At 44.0% G+C, this 23,895-nt stretch overlaps 1 protein-coding gene across 2 annotated transcripts in view; it reads left to right on the plus strand.

Moving 5' to 3' along the window:
* Window positions 1–23,895, plus strand: part of ABCA3 (ATP binding cassette subfamily A member 3) — a 128,546-nt gene that overhangs the window by 84,209 nt on the left and 20,442 nt on the right. For both annotated transcript variants that reach the window (XM_068244425.1, XM_068244426.1), the window contains exons 12-23: window positions 1,142–1,271; window positions 1,883–2,037; window positions 7,375–7,530; window positions 10,007–10,217; window positions 11,101–11,251; window positions 12,016–12,114; window positions 12,230–12,413; window positions 15,606–15,912; window positions 20,290–20,563; window positions 21,057–21,261; window positions 22,772–22,991; window positions 23,468–23,626. In XM_068244425.1, coding sequence (XP_068100526.1) covers window positions 1,142–1,271; window positions 1,883–2,037; window positions 7,375–7,530; window positions 10,007–10,217; window positions 11,101–11,251; window positions 12,016–12,114; window positions 12,230–12,413; window positions 15,606–15,912; window positions 20,290–20,563; window positions 21,057–21,261; window positions 22,772–22,991; window positions 23,468–23,626 — 2,251 coding nt within the window. The remainder of the gene's footprint in view (window positions 1–1,141; window positions 1,272–1,882; window positions 2,038–7,374; window positions 7,531–10,006; window positions 10,218–11,100; window positions 11,252–12,015; window positions 12,115–12,229; window positions 12,414–15,605; window positions 15,913–20,289; window positions 20,564–21,056; window positions 21,262–22,771; window positions 22,992–23,467; window positions 23,627–23,895) is intronic.

Consider the following 23,895-nt stretch of genomic DNA (forward strand, 5'->3'; position numbering starts at 1 on the left):
TCTCTATAGTGTCAGTCTGCTGCTCTCCCCGCCTCCTGCAGAACTCCAGTCCCCGCCTGCATCCCTTCCCTCCCTGCTGATTGGAGGGAAGGGACGGGGGCAGGGACCGGAGCTATGCAGGAGGCGGGGGAGCAGCTGAGACTGACACTACAGATGTAAACACAGCCTCACAGCACGGCTGTGATTTATGAGGGATTGCAGAGTGCAGGGGGACCTTAAGGGGGTTTGGGATAGCAACAGAGGCTGGGCTGTATAGGCAGATCCAGCCTCTGCATGCAGATAACATTCTTTAAACACACCTCGGGTTCTCTTTAAAGGGTTAGGTGACCTTGGCAGAATTCTTTATATATTGGGTCCTTTAGGAAGCAAGCAGGGGATACCGCTCTATTGTACCGTGGCAGACAGTGCAGGAACACAGGCAGCCAGGCCCAGGTAGTCAAGATGTAAAGGAAGGAAGGTCCGCACCAATGTCTCCAAAATCAATAAATATAACGATTTTAACGATTTTGGAGACATTGGTGCGGACCTTCCTTCCTTTACATATTGGGTCCTTGTTGTTCCTTTTTAGGTTTTTTTTTCTTTGCAAATTGGCACCTGTGAAAGCAGAAGTACTGAGTCTTCTATTTAAAGAACATCACAACTGAGTGGGATATGGAGGCGGCCATGTTCATTTATTTTTAAACAATGCAGATTGCCTGGCTGCCCTGCAGATCCTCTGCCTCTAATTTTCTTAGTTATAGACCCTGAATAAGCATGCAGATCAGATATCTGACTGAAGTCTGACTAGATTAGCCGCATAATTGTTTTGGCTATATGATTCAGACACTCCTGCAGCCAAAGAGATCAGCAGGACAGCCAGGCTACTGATATTGTGTAAACGGAAATAAATATGGCAGCCTTCATATCCCTCTTGCTTCAGCTGTCCAGCAACATACTGCCTGGAATCCATGTTGTGTGCAGAGTAAGACTATTTACTTTGTAGATTATACTGCATTTGTAACCAGAGTGAGTGCTGCTGCATCGCTGCCTCCACTTTCTTTACCTGCTCTATCTATAGACTGATACTGCTAATGGTACAGCGTGAGCCATTTGGGGAATATTTTTATAACAACACTGCTAATAGTCTTTCTTTATCTCACAGGCATTCCGTGTGAGTGGAAAGAGACGTATGGCTGTGCGGGATCTCACACTTAACATGTACGAGGGTCAGATTACCGTATTACTGGGACACAATGGAGCAGGGAAGAGCACTACGCTGTCCATGCTAACAGGTAAGCAGAGGGTGCAGCTCAGAGCTGTCATTGGGCCTGATTCATCAAGTAGCTTAATGAGTAGTAGTGCGCCCTATGCGCGCCTTACATACCAGCCAGTTATGTTATGTAAATATTAATACAGTAGCGGCCACGAGTGAAGTATCGCGGTACTACACAGAAGCAGGACCGCCTGCCGTTAATGTTACGCACATTGCTAAGGAAGCACGTTTCGGCGGTCCACGCCTTCATCAGGTAATGCTCACCAGCACGCACACAAATGCATTTATAGAGAGGGTAAGGTGGTGGGTGTTGCCAGGTTAATTGACACCACACCCCCTGAAATGGGCATTTTGGCAGGAAAAACCCGCCCTGATGGTCACACCACCACCAATCTTTTCACGCAACAGACATTTTTGCTGGAAGAGGTGAGGATTATCTATAGGTTGGGAGAGCAGGGGTCCTCTTACCTAAAGTGCACTTGGGACTGCTGGGGTTCCTCAGGACCTGATGAATAGGTCAGGCATCCACCTGTTGTTGCATTTTGGATGTGTTGTTACTTTGGTTATGCTTTTTCCTGTGACAGTTTTGCATTAATTCTGATGACCCAATCTATTTCCATCATATTCTAGGCCTCCTCCCCCCGTCATCAGGGGAATGCTACATTGGTGGCTTTGAGATCTCCAGAGACACGGCTCTCATCAGGCGGAATCTGGGGCTGTGTCCCCAGCATGATGTGCTCTTCCAGGGGCTTACTGTTGAGGAGCACCTCCAGTTCTATGCAGCGGTAAGTGTCAGCTAAGCTAGTGGGTTTTCTGAGCTGTCAAATATCAGGTACACATGGCTAACAGATGACTGTTGCATATTCTCTACAAAAAGGTAGAGAAAAAAGTAGCTTCTTGCCTATTGCTTTCTTGATTTTATCACTGTACGGAAATCTGAAAGGCATTCTGTCACACAGACCTCAATGTAATAAAGCGGGGGCTTGTTAGAAAAACAGAGTGACATACAGAGAAGTTGGAGTCTAAAGAGAGCCCGAGGTCGGCTCATATAATTAGAGAAAAAACCTAGGCTACCTGATCCGGGATGCTGGATGGATTAGGCAGCCACCATCCACGCTGCTCTATGCTGCTCTGTTGGCCTGCTAGGGACCACTTTCACTTTCGTGACCACTGGGCCATGAAGCTGGAAGGAGAGAGAGCTCTCTCTCGCAGGGAGGCGAGGGAGCGGCAGGGGGCATGGCCAGGAAGAGAGAGAGCTGCCCAATGGCAGCTCTGGAAAGCCTGCAGGAACGCCCCTAGTGGGTCCTAGTCCTCCCAGTACACTCTGAGATAACGACAAATATTCTCACTAATTTGGGGGGGGGGGGGCTATAGTGCGGCGGTGGGGGGGCGCAGAGGCATGTCATGAGGCAGAGAGCATGCTCTGTGTCCCATCTGCCCCCCACCACCACCTCAGGTTCTCTTTAAAGTAAACCTGATATGGGCAAAGTAAAAGATTTTATACTTACTTGGAGCTTCCTCCAGCCCCATGAGCACTGATGCGTCCCTCACCGTCCTCCCGAGTGCCTCCGTTCGTGTGGCATCGGTTCCGGTAATCTGGGTCAGTCGTGCCAGTCAGCTCTTCTGCTCATGCACAGAGGCCCACAGGTTCTAAAATGATGTAAATCTATCCTCATTTGTCAAACGCCACTTACCATTTTCCACTTTTTTATTAACAGAAATTAAGCCAAAATATAATTAATAACTTGAAGCAATCCTTTTCTTTATAACTCTATCAATTTCTTGCCTCGTTGTGGAGATATTTTGGCTCACTCTTCTTTACAATGGTGCTTTAGTTCTTTGAGGGTTTCAGTCATTAATTTATACACAGCTCTCTTAGGGCCAGTTCACAAGTCCCACTGCCGGCGTCTCATTTTGCCAATGCTAAACACATATCTGCTACCGGGTGGATCCTGGTGATAAACAATATGGATGGATCAGAATCAGAATCATTTATTTCGCCAAGTACGACGTGAGTTGTACCTGGAATTGATTTTGGCACAACAGGGTCGGTGGTGGTAAAGTACAGAAATTGAACAGGCAGCATACAGTAGGTACACAGTAGATACATACATACATACATACATATATACGGCGATACATAAAGTAGGTACAATGCATAGTTACGGAGTGAAGCAGAACATAGGTAGAATGGAATGGACCCAAAGAGAGGACCAGGGGGACATCTGCTGCCGTCTATGGCACTCAAAACGCTTCTGCAGCGATACTTTGATCAGATGCCCCTGGTCCATCTTGGGGGAGAGAGAGAGAGAAAAAAAGATAAACAGATGCATACAGTACAGTGCATACAGTGAAAGTGAAAGAGAGCTCCCTTTGGATTTAAGGTAACCTGGCTGCTGCAGAGAAAAAGAAAGAGTCCTCTTATGGCTGCTGCGGTGTCTTGGCTGGCCAGCCTGGCTACTCAAGGGCTCGAATGCGCATTACCCCATATTGTCCCGCATTTGTCCCGTCAACGTGTGGTGCGAGGATGGCCCGAAATTCATCCAGGGGACGCTGGGAGGGGGCACTTGACTTCCGTGGTGGAGTGGAGAGGACAGCATGGCCGGAGAGGCAGCGGAAACGGCATGGCCGGAGAAGCAGCGGAACACTGGCCTGCTGTGGGCACAGCGATGTAGCAGCCCTGACCCAGCGGGGGAAGCAGCGGCAGTCAAACCTTACCTAGCTGTGAGGTGGGTGGCCCGCTCTCAATCCGCGGCGTCTGTCCTCCCTGGCAGCAGCTGCAGCATCACAGTCCACGTGGATGCGGGGGGCCCTCAGCGGCGTCTGGTCACCCCAGCGGCGGCTCAGCCCAGTGCCGATACAGGACTCGATGCGTCCTGTGCAAGCGGCAGCGGTGGTTCGGCCGGCTCAGTGCCCTGCTCCCTCGTGGCTGCAGAGGCGACGCTCCCGGCTCCCCCACGTCCGCAGCAGCTGACTCCTGGGATCTCGCGATGAGCACGTGGGTCCCAAACAGCTGATCATTCCACAGGCAGACCGGGGCCAAAAGGCTCGGATGCAGAGCGAGACCTGCGTGCCCCTGCCCTCCGCATACTACCCCGCAGGAAGAGGAGCTCGGAGGAGACTGGATTATAGTAAAAAAAAGAAAAAAGGCCGGAGCCCTGTGGCCGCGGCGACCGAACCCGGCGCCATCTTAGCTTTCCAGCCTTCCATCTGAACTGGCCCTTTAAAGAGGAACTTCAGCCTAAACAAACATACTGTCAATAAGTAACATTAGTTATGTTAATTAAAATAGAATAGGTAATATAATCTCTTACCCACCCTGGTTTAAAAGAACAGGCACATTTTTGTGATTTCATGGGGGCAGCCATCTTTTTGGTTGAAAGGAGATGTGTGCTCATCACCCCTCCCAGTTGCTAGGCAACGTGAATAACAACATAGGAAATCCCATCATGCTTTGCACAGCATCAGGGGGAAAAAGCCCAGGCGGTTTTCTTTGATGGGGCAGAGCTTAGATTCTGTGCAGCTAAAAATGATGCTTTGGTAAGAAAAACAAAGCAAAGTCAGCATCAGAAAGTTCTGATGCTGTAAAACTGTTAACCTCCCTGGCGTTCTAATAAGATCGCCAGGGCGGCTGCGGGAGGGTTTTTTTTAAATTAAAAAAAAAACTATTCCATGCAGCCAACTGAAAGTTGGCTGCATGAAAGCCCACTAGAGGGCGCTCCGGATCCGTAATTCTGATCGCCTCCGGCGACCAGAATAAACAAGAAAGGCCGCAATGAGCAGCCTTCCTTGTTTTGATTACCTCGTCGCCATGGCAACGAGCGGAGTGACGTCATGGACGTCAGCCGCCTCCGATCCAGCCCTTAGCGCTGGCCGGAACTGTTTGTTCCGGCTACGCTGGGCTTGGGCGGCTAGGGGGACCCTCTTTCGCCGCTGCACGCAGCGGATCGCCGCGCTGCGGCGGCGATCAGGTAGCACACGCGGCTGGCAAAGTGCCGGCTGCGTGTGCTGCTTTTTATTTGGAGAAAATCGGCCCAGCAGGGCCTGAGCGTCAGCCTCCGGCGGTGATGGACGAGCTGAGCTCGTCCAGACTGCTCAGGAGGTTAAAGAAACACCAAGCCTTTTCAGTTCTGCTGAGTAGATTTTTAGTCCGGAGGTTCACTTTAAGGTCCTGCAACAGCATTTCAGTCAGGTTGAGGGCTGGACTATGACTGAGCCATTGCAACACCTTGACCTTTTTTTTTTCTTTAGCGATTATGTTGTAGATCTGCTGGCGCGCTTCGCATTATATTATACAGGTTTTCGTTGCATCGCTGACAACCTCACAATTTAACTCTAATAATTTCATACAGTGAAGTACATTTATTAAGCAACTATCTGTGGAATAAAGGCTTTTCATTGTGTGCTGTGCAAGGGTTCGTGTCTGCTTGGAAGACCCGTGATTTTACAAAGTCTTACCAAAATAATAATGCTGCTAGAGTATAGCTTCCTCTGGTGCCTGTAGATCCATGTTAACCATCATATCAAAGGCTATGTTCTTGTGCATTCACTGCAAGCAGAATTAACATCTGTGTCTTCTAGAGCTAAGCTGTCTCCTTTCTATTTTCTATTACAACCTCCCCATAAACATTTTAGTTTGTGAGCCCCTGCTGGCCAGTAAGGCTCTAGCACAGGATAATTAGACAGCAGGTACCAACACTTAAAGTGGTCTGAAACTCTGACATAACATTCAATAAAAGTGTGTTTTCCTACTTTATTACTCATACAGTTATCATATTTGCTTTTGTGCACACGTAATATTGTCTGTTTACAAATGACAAGTTTCCAAAGTGTAGTTTATCTTGCCATGAAACCTGCCATTGTATTTCATTCAAACTGCTCTTTATTATATATTAACCTCTTCTAATTAGCTGTTCTGAGCTGTGTGTGTGCGTGAAGCACAGAGAGCTTGACACAGAGCTCCTTTTCACTTGTTACACTGTGTTTACACACATGTATCAACATTGGAATGCAAACAAAGATACTGTTATCTCCAGTGTGGATGCGGATGTGAAGCTAAATAGCAGGACAAAGTGCTTTGTTTAACCATTTCAGTGATATTGTGTTAAAAATAAAAATTATGGAATAGTGGCTTTCAAGCTGTGAGGAAACTTTTAGAGCAAAGTAGAAACGCTGGCCTTCAGACCACTTTAATGTAGGAAGGAACAGGGCTTTTCTTAAAGTAAGGAAGTGTATACCTGCTTATAGGCCTGATGCACACCAGAGGAGTTTTTCTGAGCGATTTGAGTTTTTAAATCTGCTGCTAATGTTGTTCTATGTGTCTGTGCACACTGGAGCAATGAGGTTTTGTAAAAAAACCCATAGCATTACATTGGGAAGAGCTTTTGAAACCTCTAAAAGCTCTTCCCAATGTAATGCTATGGGTTTTTTTTACAAAACCTCATTGCTCCAGTGTGCACAGACACATAGGATAACATTAGCAGCAGATTTAAAAACTCAAAACGCTCAGAAAAACTCCTCTGGTGTGCACCAGGCCATACAGAGTCCACCAACAACTTCACATTTAAGGTTGCCACACACCATACAATGTTTTACATTTCTTTTCAATTCAAGATTTACAATCAATTTTCCTGATGGATTATAACATTTGAAAATTCTGACCAATGTACCACACGTATTCAATTTTGCCACAATTATGAAATAAATGATTGAAAACTCTGAAAAATTGCTTGCGTCTCTACAGCACAAAACTGCCAATCTACCACACACCATACAATCTTGCAAAAAAATTGTTCAGAAATTTTCGAGACTATCGATCAAGAAAAAATAAAATAGAAGGAAGCCGATTAGAATTTTTACAATTTTTACTCAAACAAAACCTTTTACTTTTTCTGTAGAAACAAACGTTTTTATTGAATTGCTCTAAAATCCGATCTTTTTATTGTATTGTGTGTGGCCACCTTTACACAGATAATAGGTTGAAGATTACTTATTTATGCAAATACCAAAAAGTACCTACCTCTTAGAATTATTGTTGGATTATTCCGCTTTATGTGATGTTACAAATTCTTCGTAAGCTCTTGTTACGCAAATGTTTTACTTTGGATCTGTTTTTTTTCCAGTTAAAAGGATGTCCGCGCTGGCGCTGCGCAGAGGAGGTGGAGAAGATCCTGCAGATCCTACGGATTGAGGAAAAACGCTCTGCTCTGAGTAGCCAGCTGTCTGGGGGTACATGCCGCAAACTCTCCATTGGCATCGCTTTAATAGGAGGTTCCAAGGTATGAAAATAATTTGATGGTGTTCAGTTAAAGCAGGTACTACCTCATTTAAAACTTTACTATCAGGACATCCAGCAATACAAATACATACAGTATTGATGTGTGGTTTGAGATTTCACCAATACTGGTGCATGTTCATATGATAAATTACTGCAGAATAAGAAACACTAGGAGGAGGTCCCTGCCTTTGATAGTTTATAATCTAGAGCAGGGGTGTCAAACTCAAATACAAAGTGGGCCGGAACTGAACACTGGGACCAAGTTTTGGGCCTCAATGTCTAGTGGCCACCTCCCTCCCTTATGAAGTTCCCTTGTGTTTAGTAACCCTACTCCCTCCCCTATAGAGTTCCCTGGTGTCTTGTGGCCTTCCTCCCTTTTTTATACAGTTCACTGGTGGCTAATGCCTCCTCACTCCCCTATACAGTTCCCTGGTGTCTAGTGGCCCCCCTCCCATATACAGTTCCCTGGTGTCTAGTGCCCTCCTCCCTCCCTTATACAGTGTCCTGGTGTCCAGTGCCCTCCTCCCTTGCTTATAAAGTTTCCTGGTGTCTAATGCCTCCTCCCTCCCCTATACAGTTCCCTGGTGTCTAGTGGACCTCCCTCCTTACCCCATACAGTTCCCTGGTTTCTAATGGCCATCCCTCCACTATACAGTTAGTTTTTAGTGGTCCCCTCCCTCCCCTATACAGCTCCCGGAAGTCTAAAGCTTTCTCCCTTTTTCCACCATATGACTTCCCTGGTGATCTAGAACTTTACCTCCAATATAGCTTCATTGGTTGTCTATAGTAGGCCAAACATAATGAAAAGTGGGGAAACCACTTTGGGGGCTGAATTTGATGGCTCTACGGGCCCAATGTAGCCCACAGGCCAAAATTTGACATGTATGATCTAGACTCTTCTAGAGGGTAGTGAGTTAGACATTAGCGGCGTAACATGAGGTTACACTGATTAGCAGTAAACCTCCTAATGCTAATTGTGCAGCAGTGGCTACAGATCATGGCATTCAGATCTGTCAGCCTGGAAACTGCCCCAGAGTAGGCAAGTATGTATCTTTCAGAGCAAAATTTAAAAGAACCTTGGCTCAAAACTCACAAAAAGCCATCAGATGCACCCAATGCTAAGGAAAATGAGATTATTTCCACATATCCAGAGACGTGGGTGGGCTCATCCGGTAGCAAGCCCAATCTCATTTAGGAGTACCTATGCTAACGGTTGATCCAATCACATCCTGCACATGCAATGAGTGTTACCACTATTTGGCACATATGTGATTGGATAAAAAGCCTGAGAGCAGATTTGCCTTAGGTTGCCTGCAGGGCCGCGGACCCCAAATCTTGTGCAGTTAGACATCGGGGGATGACCACCAGCAGAATCCCTGTGCCATTGCACTCACCATGCCAAACAATGCAAACAAAATAATAGTCCACTCACCCAAGCTGATGCCCAACATGAAGAAGCTCAAGAGGCTGGCCTGAAACACAGAGCAAAATCGAAAGGTGGAGGTGTAACGTATATTCCGGCGTATAAGAGGACTGGGCGTATAAGACGACCCCCCAACTTTTCCATTTAAAATGTAGAGTTTGGGATATACTCGTCGTATAAGACTACCCCTCTTCCAACGCACACCAAATTAAAATAAAAATATCATGTACTGGTCCTGTGTATGAACAGATACTGGTGCTGTACTGTATGTGTTACCCAGTATATAACAGTATATAGTCAATTGACTTGTTGCATTGGTCAACTCTCCTTAAAGGGACACTTAAGTCAAACAAAAAAAATGAGTTTTACTCACCTGGGGCTTCCAATTGCCCCCTGCTGCTGTCCGGTGCCCTCGCCGTCTCCCTCCGATCCTCCTGGCCCCGCCGGCAGCCACTTCCTGTTTCGGTGACAGGAGCTGACAGGCTGGGGACGGGATTAATTCTTCGCGTTCCTGGCCACAATAGCGCCATCTATGCTGCTATAGCATATATCATATACCATATAGCAGCATTGAGGGTGCTAATGTGTCTGGGAACGCGAAGAATCACTTGCGTCCCCAGCCTGTCAGCTCCTGTCACCGAAACAGGAAGTGGCTACCGGCGGGGCCAGGAGGATCGGAGGGAGACGGCGAGGGCACCGGACAGCTGCAGGGGGCTATTGGAAGCTCTAGGTGAGTAAAACTCATTTTTTTTTGTTTGACTTAAGTGTCCCTTTAAGTAGACTGGTCAGCTCTCCTTGTCTACCTGTTTATCAGAGCGGTATGGAAGAATAGATTGCACTCCCTCAGCAGGGAGATCTGAGAGGCGGTAACAGGATAGGGCGTATCACCCGGCATCAATGACACCCGGCGTATAAGACGACCCCCAACTTTTCAGAAGATTTTCAAGGGTTAAAAAGTAGTCTTATACGCAGGAATATACAGTATTTCTCCTTCCTACAGCATTTTTGGTTTTATATGGTCAGTGACAGTAATGTATTGTGATTCTCTTGACAGGTGGTGATGCTGGATGAACCTACCTCTGGAATGGATCCAGCCTCTCGCCGGGATACCTGGGAGCTTCTGCGGCAGCACAAAGAAGACCGCACTATCCTCCTGACTACACATTTCATGGATGAAGCCGATATCCTGGGAGACCGAATCGCCATTCTGGCACAAGGCCAGCTGCAGTGCTGTGGCTCTTCTCTCTTCCTCAAGTGTAAATATGGTAAGAAGGGTGAATTGTCATTTTGCTTCACCACTTGCAATCCACAGTCTATGGACAGAAGTAAGGGCTGCTCTTGGATATAAAATATCAGTAGCAGTGGAAACTAATTAATTAATTTGCCTTGTTTTACAAAAAATGTATTAGCATTTTGAAGGGAGACTGTGTTTTCCATTAAGTTCGCTACTATTGAAGCATTTCCATACTTTGATAAAGTTTATGTAATGTTTCCCACAGATTTTCTTACTTTAAGGTTGCCATACACTGATGTTGCTATCAGATAGATCCCTTTATACACTGTACACAGAGTTTCAATACATTTCAGCATGAAATCTATTGAAAGTCTGTAGGCACTGCCTGATGGGTCCTCCTGGTCTCCCCCATCTTAGTTTCTCCCCTCCACGTAAAACGTGTGTCCAATTAAATGGAATTCTTTTTTTGAAGGTGGTAGTCACCACCCTCCTATTTTTAAATTGTTTTTAAATCTTTTATTTACCCCTCCTACAGTTAGCCCCATCTTGGTGGTTGGTAGGGTTTTCACCCCCCTTCTTCCCTCTGGAGAGCAATGACTTGGTCACCCAAGTGTGATCGAAATTAAGATCCACATATGCCCAGTACTTGGTTGTCTGGCAGACAGCCCATCCTAGTGAGTACTCTTCTTTAGGGATTGTTTCCACTTCTATTGAAATACTGCAGTAGTTTCCGAAGTAACTTGATGTCATTGATAAAAATAAACCATAAAAGCCTCTGCTGCACAAAGTGTTGTAATTATTCCACTGTAATCGCACATAGAGATCAGCTTATGAACCCTGCATGGTTCATTATACTAGAACTGTTCCTCTGTACCCTGCATCAGTGTAGTTTCTAATGTCTCTCTGATTTGCAGGTGCTGGGTACCATATGGTGATGGTGAAGCAGCCAGACTGCAAGGAGGAACAGATCACAGACCTTATAACCAGCTATGTGCCTCAAGCCACAATGGAGAGCAATGCGGGGGCAGAGATGTCCTACATTTTACCCAAGGAGAGTACCAACAGGTAAATGGTCTAAGGTCTACTTAGTGGGCTTCTACATATAGCCACAAGCCACTTCACACTGTCAACTGTGCTCACTGCTTGGCACTGCTGTTGGCCATGATGAAGATTAGTGCAGCACAGATCCATTCCTTAGGAGTGAATTGGAGCTGCTGTTTTCACCTCATCAAAATGGGCCCATCTGCAGTTTGTTGTCCCCACTGGGCCACACTGCTTTCAGTATGGATGAAGGTACTTGGCTGTTAAAAAGAAACAACAAACAAAAAAAAGGTCTACATAAAAGTCCATCACTTGACTTGTAAATTTGTGTGCAAAGTATTATTATTATTTGGTATTATTATTTAGTATTTGTATAGCGACGACCTCTTCCACAGTGCTATACAGAGTATATTGTCTTGTCACTTAGTATAGAGTCACTCTTAGAGCAGCAGCCCAGAAAAGGTGGGCAGGCTAAGTTGTGCTCGGAGGGAAAGACCACTTCTAGCTCCCCACTACCTCATGTGAATTATGATAGGATGGGGGTGATTTTGGACAGAACAGACTTCTTTTTTTGTTGTCCAACCAAGGCCTCAGCTAATTTGTAAACTCAACTAGCCACATAATAGAAAATTATAGTAATGCAAAAAGGTTTACTTGCAATGCAACAGCGGTAAAGAGTAGACCTTTGCAAATCTACTGGGGAGGAGCACACATTAAAGACATTAAAAATAGATAATTATTTTTTTGAGCAGACTAATACGTTTGAACTATTTTTTTTTTCTTTTCAGGTTTGAACCGCTTTTCTCTGAACTTGAACACCGCCGGGGTGAATTGGGCATTGCTAGTTATGGGGCCTCTGTTACCACTATGGAAGAAGTGTTTTTGAGGTGAGACTATTGACTTCCTGTTGTGGTTATTTACTCTAACTTCGAGTGTGGGTGTAGTTATACTTGTATTTACCCAACCATCGCCATGAAATGTGGATTACATCATGTTTTACAGAGTGGGCAAATTGGTGGACTCCAGTCTGGACTTGCAGGCCATCCAGTTACCCCCACTGCAGTATCAGCATGAGCGCCGGGCAAATGACTGGGCAGCAGAGGAGTCCTGCTCCATGAGTGACTGCACAGAGGACAGCGGAACCCTGATTACTGAAGATTGCTCCGGCGTCAAGCTGAATGGAGGGGTGAGCAGAGCAGACATTGGACATTGCTGGATTTATGACAAGGTGTAGGTCACCACTTCTGTACTGTGACTCCAGTTGTGAAACAGCCTGGGCACAAGCTGGGTGCTCAGTAATAAGTTATCTTAATAGCTTGTTTTTGCAGGTACAGTTTGATTTTGATGCTCTGTTAGTTGGACTTGGACAAGCTGTTAATCCACATGTTATTGTGATCTGCCTGTTTAGTCTGTGTTCAGAGAACCAGCCGCTACAGACCGTACAGGCTCAGCAAGCAGTAGTTACACTTCTATAAAAGGAGCAGGCAGGGATTGGTGATTCTGTAGACAAGGAGCAGTAATTCTGGAAACCTTTCTGTAATGCTGCGTACACACACAAAATTACGGTGGCCCTAGAGGCTAGTGATGCACCTGCTGCTATGGAAGGGGAGGAGGGACAATGCAGGGCGCATGACAAGGTGGTCTCCTGGTGGGTTAGGTGAGTGGAAGAACAATGTGTTAGAGTGTCGGATGTCACTAAATATGTGGCATGCCGAATCTTTAGGCAGCGCCCGTGCAAATTCTAGATTATCACCCGAGGCAGTTTTTATCGCACACCCCAGCCAAGGGCAATGCAACATGCGTACATTGCTCAAGTCTGTTTTTATGGAGTAAGGGCTGCAGTTTTCTGGCTTTTTTTATCGTTCGTGGTTGAGTAGTAAGTATGGCCAATGAGATGCAAATAACTTCGAGTTGATGTATCATTATGAAAGTTTATGCAGCTTGTAAATTAACCAATAAAATCCTGTTAAGTAAAGGTTTATTGGTCAATTTTCTAGCTGCTTAATTTTGAATACATAATTTGCATAACCCTGCATCAACTCAAAATTATTTGCATCTCATTGACCATCCCTATTGAGTAGACCTAAACTACAAAAGTACAAAAGCTTTAAAATGGAACCAAACTCTTGCATAGGACACAATGAAAAGTCTTAATTCCACATATACCGTAGTTGCTAAAGAAATGGAAAGCTGTGTTTTTGTGTTCAGTTTACCGAGATCAAAGTGTCTAATTAGTTCTTAACAGATGTGAATAGACTACAGGAGCACTGCTGTGGCTCTCTTCCCATACAGTAAACACCATTTTTTTTTAGGATTTACGTAAGTTGTAATGAAGAATATTTTTTTTGTCAATAAAGGTTATCATGCTGTGGCTAATCTTTTAGAGCAGAGAGGAAATTTTGATTTCAGTTCCACTTTAAAGTTCCGATAGCTGGCAAGAACAATTTGTAGAGTTAATCATTAAAGGTAGTATCTGAATCCACATTTGTTGACTTCATTACACTCTGAATTAGAAATATGTGGCTACCAGTGGCTGTAGAACAATGGCAACAGGAGCACTTTCTCCATTTATGGAGATTTCAGTATTAAAATGTTGCTGAGGTAAACTGAACATATTATAATAAACTAGACAATCAAAGGTTTCCTACAGTGAAGATTGCATGCATACATTTTCATCAGTTTCAGTGATTACAGCAGACATAAGTGGAAATGAGAGCTGATCTCCTGAGTTTCCTGTTAGTCATACATTACATTAAACTACAAACAAAGCGGTTTGAAAGGTTAAAGGGGAGGGACTTTCTCATGACATCCTTGGCGACAGTAACAGTTTTCCCTCTTAAAGAGGAACTGTGGTAAAAATAACATTGTGAATAAATTTGCTTTTTTTTTTTTTTTTTTTACAATATTCATTGTAAATTATTTAGTGAGTGTTTGTCCAGTGTAAACTTTTTCCCAACCAACATTCTGAAATTTATCACAGAAATTTATGTCAGGGGCAACTCTGGGGAATGTTTGTTTCTGAGAATTCGGAAGCCAGTGGAAATAAAGTCTGGTCTCCCAGAATGTTCTGGGAGGAGAATTCTGCATAGGTAAACAGACTAGGCTAAGCATCACCCGGGAGGGCAGGTCTACATATTAATATACAGCAATATTAATTATAGGCATAGGAAGGGTTTCTGGTGCTGAAATCAGGAAAATAACCATAAAAGTGGATTTCATTAATCATTTATTGCACTGCATACTACTATATGTCGCTACAGTACCTCTTTAACCACTTGAGTACCAGCACCCTCTGCCCCCTTAAGGACCAGAGGGTGCTGGTCCAGTAAACCGCCGCTTCTCGACGAATCGCCGCTAAAATCTGCCGGTCACGTCGCTCTGTCCCCGCCGCAGGCTGCTCTCTCTGCCGTTGCTATGATGGCAGAGCGCTGTGCGCCGGTCAGAAGCCGCTTTCATTGGCTCCTGACCCTGTCACTCCATGTAAGCCAATGGGAACGGCTTACATGAATGACAGGGCCAGGAGCCAATGAAAACTGCTCCTGCCCGGCTCACAGTGCTCTGCCGTCATAGAGGCGGCAGGGCAGAACATTGCGGAGGAGATCGAGCGGGGACAGCGGCGGAGACGGGCAGGGCAGCGCGGTGAATGGGACGTAGAGTTTACGTCAGGTCAGAACCGCAGCGCCCCCTGCCCGCCGTAGATTTATACTGCGGCGGTCCGCAGGTAGTTAACCTTTTCCGGACGAGCGTAGTGGACATCTGCAGAGTTCCCCAACCCTGTCATCTAGGCCCACCAACAGTACATGTTTTGCAGGAAACTACAAACATTCACAGGTGAGGTAATTAGTTTCTCACCAAAGCTAACTAACTACTTCTGTGGCCTTTTACAAAACATGCACTGTTGGTGGATCCCCACTCTGTAACCAATTGATCCCCATTTAGTGGCTGGATAGTGTAATGGTTAAGGGCTCTGCCTCTGACACAGGAGACCTGGGTTCAAATCTCGGCTCTGCCTGTTCAGTAAGCCAACACCTGTTCAGTAAGGAGTTTCTTAGGCAAGTCTCCTTAACACTGCTACTGCCTACTGAGTGCGCTCTAGTGGCTGCCTTGCAAGCGCTTTGAGTCCGACAGGAGAAAGGCGCTATACAAATACTGCAATTATTATTATTATTACTGCAATGAAACTAGCACTAGCATTTATTAGGAGGGGGACAAGTTGGCACACCACATAAGCTCACTGACAAAGTCCACTTCAATGATTTTCATGTACAATTTTAGATTTCTTGTATATTCTCATACAGACCACTACAACCGTTTTCCGACATGGTTGTTGATATAAATTGAGGGAGTAACAATCTGTTGTTTTTATCTCTGTCTGCAGTTGTCTCTCTGGTGTCAGCAGTTCTATGCACTCTTTGTGAAACGCGCTTCCTACAGCTGGAGGAACTGGAAGATTATAGTAGGCCAGTTCCTGGTGCCTTTGGTATTTACCACATTGGCTCTGGTTGTTGGGAAAACATTTCCTGGACCCCAGGACTCCCCACCACTGGAGATGAGCTTAGCACCTTATGGGCACACAGCAGTACCATATGCCCTGCCTCCCAATGCTTCTCTCTTGCTGCAGAGCCTGGCCGAGAGCTTCAGCGAACAGTTTGATGGACGTTACACAGAGCCACAGCAAGTGATTGGTGAGAGTCCAGATGTCAATGTTTTTCTTCTGATATAGCTTGATTGACTTTATTATAAGGGCTCACTGTGATATTGTCCATGGTCTCTTTTTTTCTTTACTGGGATGCACATACTGTAGGACACTAGCGTAAGGTGCCCTGACTAAAAATGTTGTTCCTTTCTTTTTGGTTACCTCCTATCATCTGCTTTGCTCTTTCCCCTCTAAAGATGCATACACTACAATGTTATTGCCTGAAATTATTGCATGTGATAATTTTGGGTAAAGGTTTAGCAGAGTACAGCCTGCAATTAACTTTTTCTCCCTGGTATCCCTGCCATGGCATGGATTTATATTACTGGTGCTCCTTTTATTATTGCACTCCTGCCACGATCAGCTGTCATTGGACAGACGGAGTCTCCGTGCAGAGACCAGCAGCTGTTTTTAATGACTCCTGGCCCTGTGATCACTGTGACCCAATCGCAGCGATCACCTGCAGGGCTGTGGAGTCGGAGTTGGAGTCGAGGAGTCTGAGTCGGGGCAATTTTGGGGAGTCGGAGTCGTTGATTTCATAAACTGAGGAGTCGGGAGTCGGATGATTTTTGTACAAAATCCATAGCACTGTTAAGTATTAGACTAAGGAGTCAGAGTCGGAGTCGGGGCCATTTTGGGTACCCGGAGTCGGAGTCGTGGTTTCATAAACTGAGGAGTTGGAGTCGGAAGATTTTTTGTACCGACTCCACAGCCCTGATCACCTGTTCTGCCTCCCTCTCCCTGTCAGTGTGTGGTACTTCTGACAGGGAAAAGTCACACTGACCATATGTGAGAGACTGATCTCTACAGTGAATAATGAAGTGTTTTTTGCACCCTATATATACATATATAGACAGAATCTGTTGTATTGTCAGGCGTTATACGATACGATTATATAAACTATAACCGTATGTATAAAATCAAAAACAAAGGCCTCCTACAAAAAAAATGGGAAGAGTCTTATTATATTAAAACGCCCAACCTTAAGTTTTTATAGCGAGTTTCTCAAGCTACTGTACAAAGAGTGAGAAGTCAGGACAACTCTTTACTTTTAAAATAATTAATTCAATTTATAAAAGTTGTCAAAATGATTACAAATCAAATATGAATCAAACAATAACCACAAAATATTAATAATCACAAGTTACTTCTCGGTATAAGCTGACTATACACTTCAAAGTTGACCACAATCACAATAGGCTGTGCAAACACAAGATGGCAGACATTATATCTTATTTGCAAGGCTTGATTGTAATGCACAATCTAACAAGGAAAAATATGGAAGCAGCTCTATTTGGTCTAAAAACTTCAATATATAAAACAAGTGTAAAGTTTACTGATCTGTAAACACTTACTTTATAAAAATAATTTGATTTTAAATCAAAGGAAAAAGATATGAAATTATGCAATTATGACTTGATCTGTAAATAAAACCTTTATATGTCAACCAATCTTTTATCTCCTTCTAACAAGTTATAAGCTTGGCGGAAAAACATACATTAATAAAAAATGTAAAGAAAAATGAACCCAAATCAAACACGGATATTCCTAGTTGCAATTCCAGGAAGGTCACATGTTCAGGGTATTCTATACTAGGTATAGAATCATTGAAAATCCAAGCCCCTAACTTAGTTGGCTTTGATATAATTAAAAATGTATAGTTACCAATAAAATTAAATCAGGAATCTTCCCAGGCCTGCACTGCTAATCCGATCTGGGAGTGGCCTCAGGGCTGGTAGGGCGTGAGAGTATTTTCCGTCTGTCTGTCTGTCTGTCTGTCTGAAAGTATATCCCTTCTTTCAGAGGTTGAGTGTGTGTGTGCAGAGGAGAGTCTCTTTTCTTTTGAAAGGATGAGAGTGTGTCTTGAGTGTCCAATGCACTCATTATTTATGTTTCCTCTTATCAATAATCCAACCTCCACGAATTAACTAAGATCCAATTGGAGTTGGTGTGCGTATTCTTCCAAATTTCTAATTAACTAGCTCATTTAACTATCAGCTTTATATAAATCATGTGACATTATTTCTGAATGTGTAATTTCCTCCAGCAGGGGGCACACTCATATAAGATATATTATTCAAACAATAAAAGAATAACCTATTGACCTGTTAATACCATGTTCAACACTATGTTGACAATTTATTAAAGATTACTTTCTTTTAATTCCTTAAAGAGAGTCTGAAGCGAGAATAAATCTCGCTTCAGACCTCATAAATAGCAGGGGCATGTGTGCCCCTGCTAAAACGCCGCTATAGCGCGGCTTAACGGGGTCCCTTCACCCCCAAATCCCCCTCGATACACCGGGGGAGCGCTTCCTGGTTGGGGCAGGGCTAACCGCCGCAGCCCTGCCCCACGCGCGTCTGTCAGCGCGTATCTCCGCCTCTCCCCCGCCCCTCTCAGTCTTCCTTCACTGAGAGGGGCGGGGGAGAGGCGGCGATGCGCCGCTGACAGACGCGACTGGAGGCAGGGCTGCAGCCGTTAGCCCTGCCTCCAGGAAGAGACAGCCAGCGACTTTTTCACGACACACTTTTGCGGGGGGTGGGTTGGGGGTGAAGGGACCCCCGTTTAGCCACGGGATAGCGGCGTTTTAGCAGGGGCACACGTGCCCCTGCTATTTATGAGCTCTGAAGCGAGATTTATTCTCGCTTCAGAGTCTCTTTAACATATAAAACTGGTCAACTAGCTTTTTGGGCAAATTCAGCTGATCAACAATAAGTTATGACTCTGTTTGAGAACAACCATTTATAATCCAAGACGTTACACTAGTAAATATGGTTCTTAAGTGTCTGGTCACCGAGTTAAACATTAAAATTAAAACAGATTGTAGCTCTGACCGTCTCTGGGGAAAACAGTTGGAATTGAGCATAAGCTGATATATGATATTTACATATATATATATATATATCCCTATGTACTATCCACTTAACTATATAAAATAATATGGGATAATGCTTATTACATTACTATAGATGACATGCTATATATAATGACATACATATACAGTATATAGAATCTCTAATACTAAGATTATAAGAAATTCTATATCAGTTCACCTTCTTATTTCAAGATGCCACTATATAGCCTGCTGCCCTTTGGACTGTAAACAAGGACACTATGCTTTAATATTGTCCAAGACAAAGAAAACTTTTAAGATTTGCCTAAAGATTAAGAATTATTACTCCAGTAAACATTCTTCAGACAGAGGAAAATCTTTCTGATTCAGCAGTCTGTCACCATCCAGCCTGTGGCTGGATGATGTAATGGTTAAGGGCTCTGCCACTGACACACGAGACCAGGGTTCAAATCTCGGCTCTGCCTGTTCAGTAAGCCAGAACCTATTCAGTAGGAGACCTTAGGCAAGTCTCCCTAACACTGCTACTGCCTATAGAGCGCGTCCTAGTGGCTGCAGCTCTGGCGCTTTGAGTCCGCCAGGAGAAAAGCGTGATATAAATGTTATTTGTCTTGTCTTGTCACTAAACCATGTCCTTTGAATTTCACTGCTCAGCTTAAATTGACTACACAGTTTTAAATCTTATATAAAATAATATAAAATTTCTTGCAATCCATATGATAAAGCAAACATGCATGCATATATAATATAAATCAGGATACACTTGCTAATATCTATAATAGACCATGCAATCCCATAAGGCTATATTCTTAAAGGACATTAGTTATGTTTTTATTCAATTAATCTCTATTAAATTCTGATAATTGAAAACCTGACAGTATATAAAGTGTAGATGGGGACTTGTACTTCGTGTATATGGGCGACATCCGTCAAAGGTGTCTACGCACCTTTAGAGATTTCAGGAAAGTCCTGTTTAGGAGTTGGACTATAGATACAATTGTTTATCGGGGGTTTTTTCACTTCCACTTTGCTTTACTGGTTTAAAGTGGATCCAAGTTGAAAAACTAACTATAACAAGTAACGTGTCTATATAGCTTATCTAAAGTTTAGTTTACACAGCAAATCTAGCTGCAAACAGCTTCAACAGTATATGATTATTTATTCCTGTGATACAATGAGGGCAGCCATGTTCTGCTTATCATTACACACAGGCAAGCTGCTCTTCATCTCCACCCCTCAACCTGTGAAAACGCCACTCTTCTCTCCTCCCCCTTGCCTCTGAAATCTCTGGCTGGTAATGCCTCCTTCTCCTCCCCAGACTGAGCTCCCATGAGCACTTGCTACATGGAACTCAGAATGCCTAGGCGCTGGAGGAGCTGTGGGCGAGGCTTGTTTAGTTTGTAGGAAATTAGGGTATTAAAACAACAAAAAAGTATTTGGCTTGAGGAAAGCACTATAAACTATATGCAAGGGGCACAATTATGCAATGAGTAAAAGTTTATCTTGACTTTTTAGGTGACCTTGATGACTACCTCCTGGTAAAAGCTGCTGAAGAGGGTGCACTGTTTGCTGAACATTGTCTCTGCGCTGCTGACCTCGAGAGTGTTGACACACGTGTCCGTGTCACAGCACGGTTCAATAACCAGGCCTATCATGCTATAGCCACTGCTCTTGCTCTGGTTGATAATGCCCTGTTCAGACTGATTGCTGGCCCCAACGCTTCCATTTCAATTACCAACTATCCCCAGCCGCGGAACACCACGGAGACTGCGCGGGATCAACTACTGGAGTACGTAGGATGGGACTAAAGCGGGAGCACTGTAGTTTTTACCATTATAGCTTCGTGTCAGCAATTTTCAATGTAGCTGCTGTTTGGGTGGCTGTAAAGGTGGGTGTCCTTTTCTGACCTGGAATTCCATTGGCTGGAAGTGCAGATTACAGTACATGTGTTTGTGTACCTGTCACAAATCTGGCCAATAGAAATTATACATTTCATGGATAAAGTAAATAACTGGAAGTTGCCTTCAGTGAAAGCTGCATGTTATAATAAATAGCATTTTTAGAAATATTAGAGGTTCAGAATTATAAAAGGCTAGATAAAATATGTGATCCAGCCATACAGGGCTGGTATTTCTTAGCTTATCATTAGATGGTAGAGGTTTGCAGTATCAGATAATAGCACTAATTGTTGAAAGGTTAGTGAGTTGGAATCTGATGTACTGCAGTCACCCACAAACTTTTGTTTACCTATATTTCTCCAATGTGTTTTGTGTTCCTTCCAGGGGTGCGACCGGCTTTGCAATTACCATCAACCTTCTGTATGGACTGGCCTCTCTGGTCAGCACGTTTTCTCTGCTGCTTGTCGGGGAAAGAGCTGTGAAGTCTAAACACGTGCAGTTTGTGAGTGGAGCTTCTTCATTCAGCTACTGGCTCTCTGCCCTGACCTGGGACTTGCTGAACTTCCTCATCCCATGTACCCTCATGCTGGTATGTGGGAGGCCACCTTTGTATATAATCTGATCTATTATTATTATTTTATTTATGCAGGTCCAACATGTTTCATAGCACTGTACAAAGTACAAAACAGACAGTACTGGAAATCATAAATGCACAAGTAGTTCAATGCATAGTATGTACAGTCAGAACATCCAACAGCTAAAGTACAAAATACATGCATCGTCCATGTGTGGTGAAAAACATCAGCAATACCGGTACTAGTTCATTTGATAGATAGTACAGCAGAAACAGGAAATGCTAGTGGGAGATGTAAAGAGAAACTGTAACCAAAATAACATAATGAATAAAACTGTTTAGTGTTTTACAATATTCATTTATAAATATTTAGTCAGTGTTTGCCCATTGTAAAATCTTTCCTTTCTCTGATTTACTTTCTGAAATGTATCACAGGCAGTACTGGCAACTGATGTTTTTGGAATGTTCCTCACTGAGATTTCTAAAGCCGGTACAAAAACATAGCTGGTCTCCCAGAATGCTCAGAGGGGGGATTCCGCATAATGAAACAGCCTAGGATAAGCCACAGTGGGAGGGTGGGGCTACTTACCAATATACAGCAATAAATAAGATATAGGAAGTGTTTCTGATGCTGAAACCGGGATAATTAACGTAAAAGTAGGTATCATTAGTAATTTGCTGCATTTTACTATCTGTCATTACAGTTATTCTTTAATGTTGAGGCTTATGATTGTTTAAACTAAGACTTATAGTTGAAACTACAAGGGGCCTGCCTTCACAGGGGAGGGGGAGTACACCTGAGGTGTGCATTGGGTCAGGTACCCAAAATGCGGGTTGGGTTCGGGTACCCGTTTTTTATTTTAATCGGGTTGCGGGTTGGGTGCACGGAAGCGGGACTGCGGGTCTGAAAAATTAGACCCGCACAGGCCTCTAATGTAGACCTCTATGCTAGTATATGCCATGGTTTGTGAAGGGCCACTCAGCACATCGTGAATGGTTGAGAGTACCGTCCTGTGGCTCAACTTAGTTTTACGAAAGAGTGAATGAACTGTCATACCAGCTTTTTGCTCAAATACTTTCACGTTCATCATGACCACAGTGGCACTTCTGGTCTTCTCTAACCACACTGGAGTGGAACAGTGTCTGTGCTTAATGATGCTGCACCCTCGTCGGTGACTTATGATAGAAAGCAAAGTTTTACAGGGAAGGTTGCATGGGGAAGGGAAGGTGTGTGGCCAGTCAGAGATGGTCCCAGATGGTTTAGGCACCTGACTGACAGCCCAGGCCTGAGAAGAGAGTGCTGTTCTAGTCCTGTGACTTTGAAATTTGAAGGTAAAATCAAAATTACTTTTCACAGGTCCTGTCCCTAAGATTTTTGGGGAATTATGGTTATGTAGTCACCTTTTTGGTCTTATTTTTTTCTGATGCACAAACTGGTTCTTCAGATGGTACCATGGTGAAATATACTTCCTAAATAACAAAGTGAAATAGTTTCTTCTCTAACTCCATCATTCTCCCGTATCAGGTGGTGTTCCAGGCTTTCGGAGTGCGAGCATACACAGACGATAATCACTTGGTGGATGTCATGCTGATGCTTCTTCTCCATGGCTGGGCTGCCATACCGCTCATGTACTTATTCAGCTTCCTATTTACCTCCACTGCTACCGCATACACACGGCTCACCATCTTCAACATTCTGTCTGGCACAGCCAGCTTCTTATCTGTCACGATTATGAGCATTCCAGGTAAGAACCTTAATCATTTTCTGAAACTTACATGTAGCAACCAGTCAACTCTCTAGAAAATGTATGCTGCAAAGTATCAGTGAAGGGGAGGGAAGCCCGCACTTGCTGTATTTTTATTTTTCAGAGTTGCTCCTATATAAGTGCTGCTCTAGTTTAAAGAGGAACCTTACTGAAATATAGTAGTGGGGGGGGGGGGGGGGGGGGGGGGAAATAAATTCTTAAATTGCAAAGTCAGAAGTTAAAAAAAAAGATAGATCATGAAGTGAAGTGAGTGACAAGTGAATGGGCCTCTGCCTGCTTACCATGCATACTATTAGTTCTAATACTATTAGTTCTATAGCTTTAAGGTGAGCACATGGCTGCTTTCATTAATAATGGCCCTATAAATGTAAGTTATGCCCATTTGAAAGAGCTCTTAAGTTGGAAAGCTTTGTGCCCAATGATAATTTGTACTTACATTCTGATTCTCTTCACAGCCCTTGGCCTGGTGGATCTGTCTCGCACCCTGGACTTGGTGTTTTTGGTGCTGCCTAATTATTGCCTGGGCCGAGCATTCAGTGACTTCTACCAAAACTACCAGTTCCTGGAATTCTGCTCATCATCTTTTATGACTAAAATTATCTGCCAACATTTGAGTAAGTAACTTATTTGAATCTTGTATACATAAATCCTTGAGGCTTCATATGTAACAGAATGGAGGTGGTGTGACTTATCTGTAGGAGTGAAGGCCGAATCCAGGCTGAAACAAAACTCAAAAGATTAAATGTTTATCCTCCGTTGCTGTCAAGGTTAACTGGTTGTTTTGCCTTTTTTAAATTCAGAATTATAACATCATTAAGATTTCCCTAGTGTCTCAATCATTAATTGTCCAGACTCCTGATGGCCACATAAAATAACTGCTGAA

This window comes from Hyperolius riggenbachi, chromosome 7 (genome assembly GCF_040937935.1).
Source record: "Hyperolius riggenbachi isolate aHypRig1 chromosome 7, aHypRig1.pri, whole genome shotgun sequence".
Lineage (NCBI taxonomy): Eukaryota > Metazoa > Chordata > Amphibia > Anura > Hyperoliidae > Hyperolius > Hyperolius riggenbachi.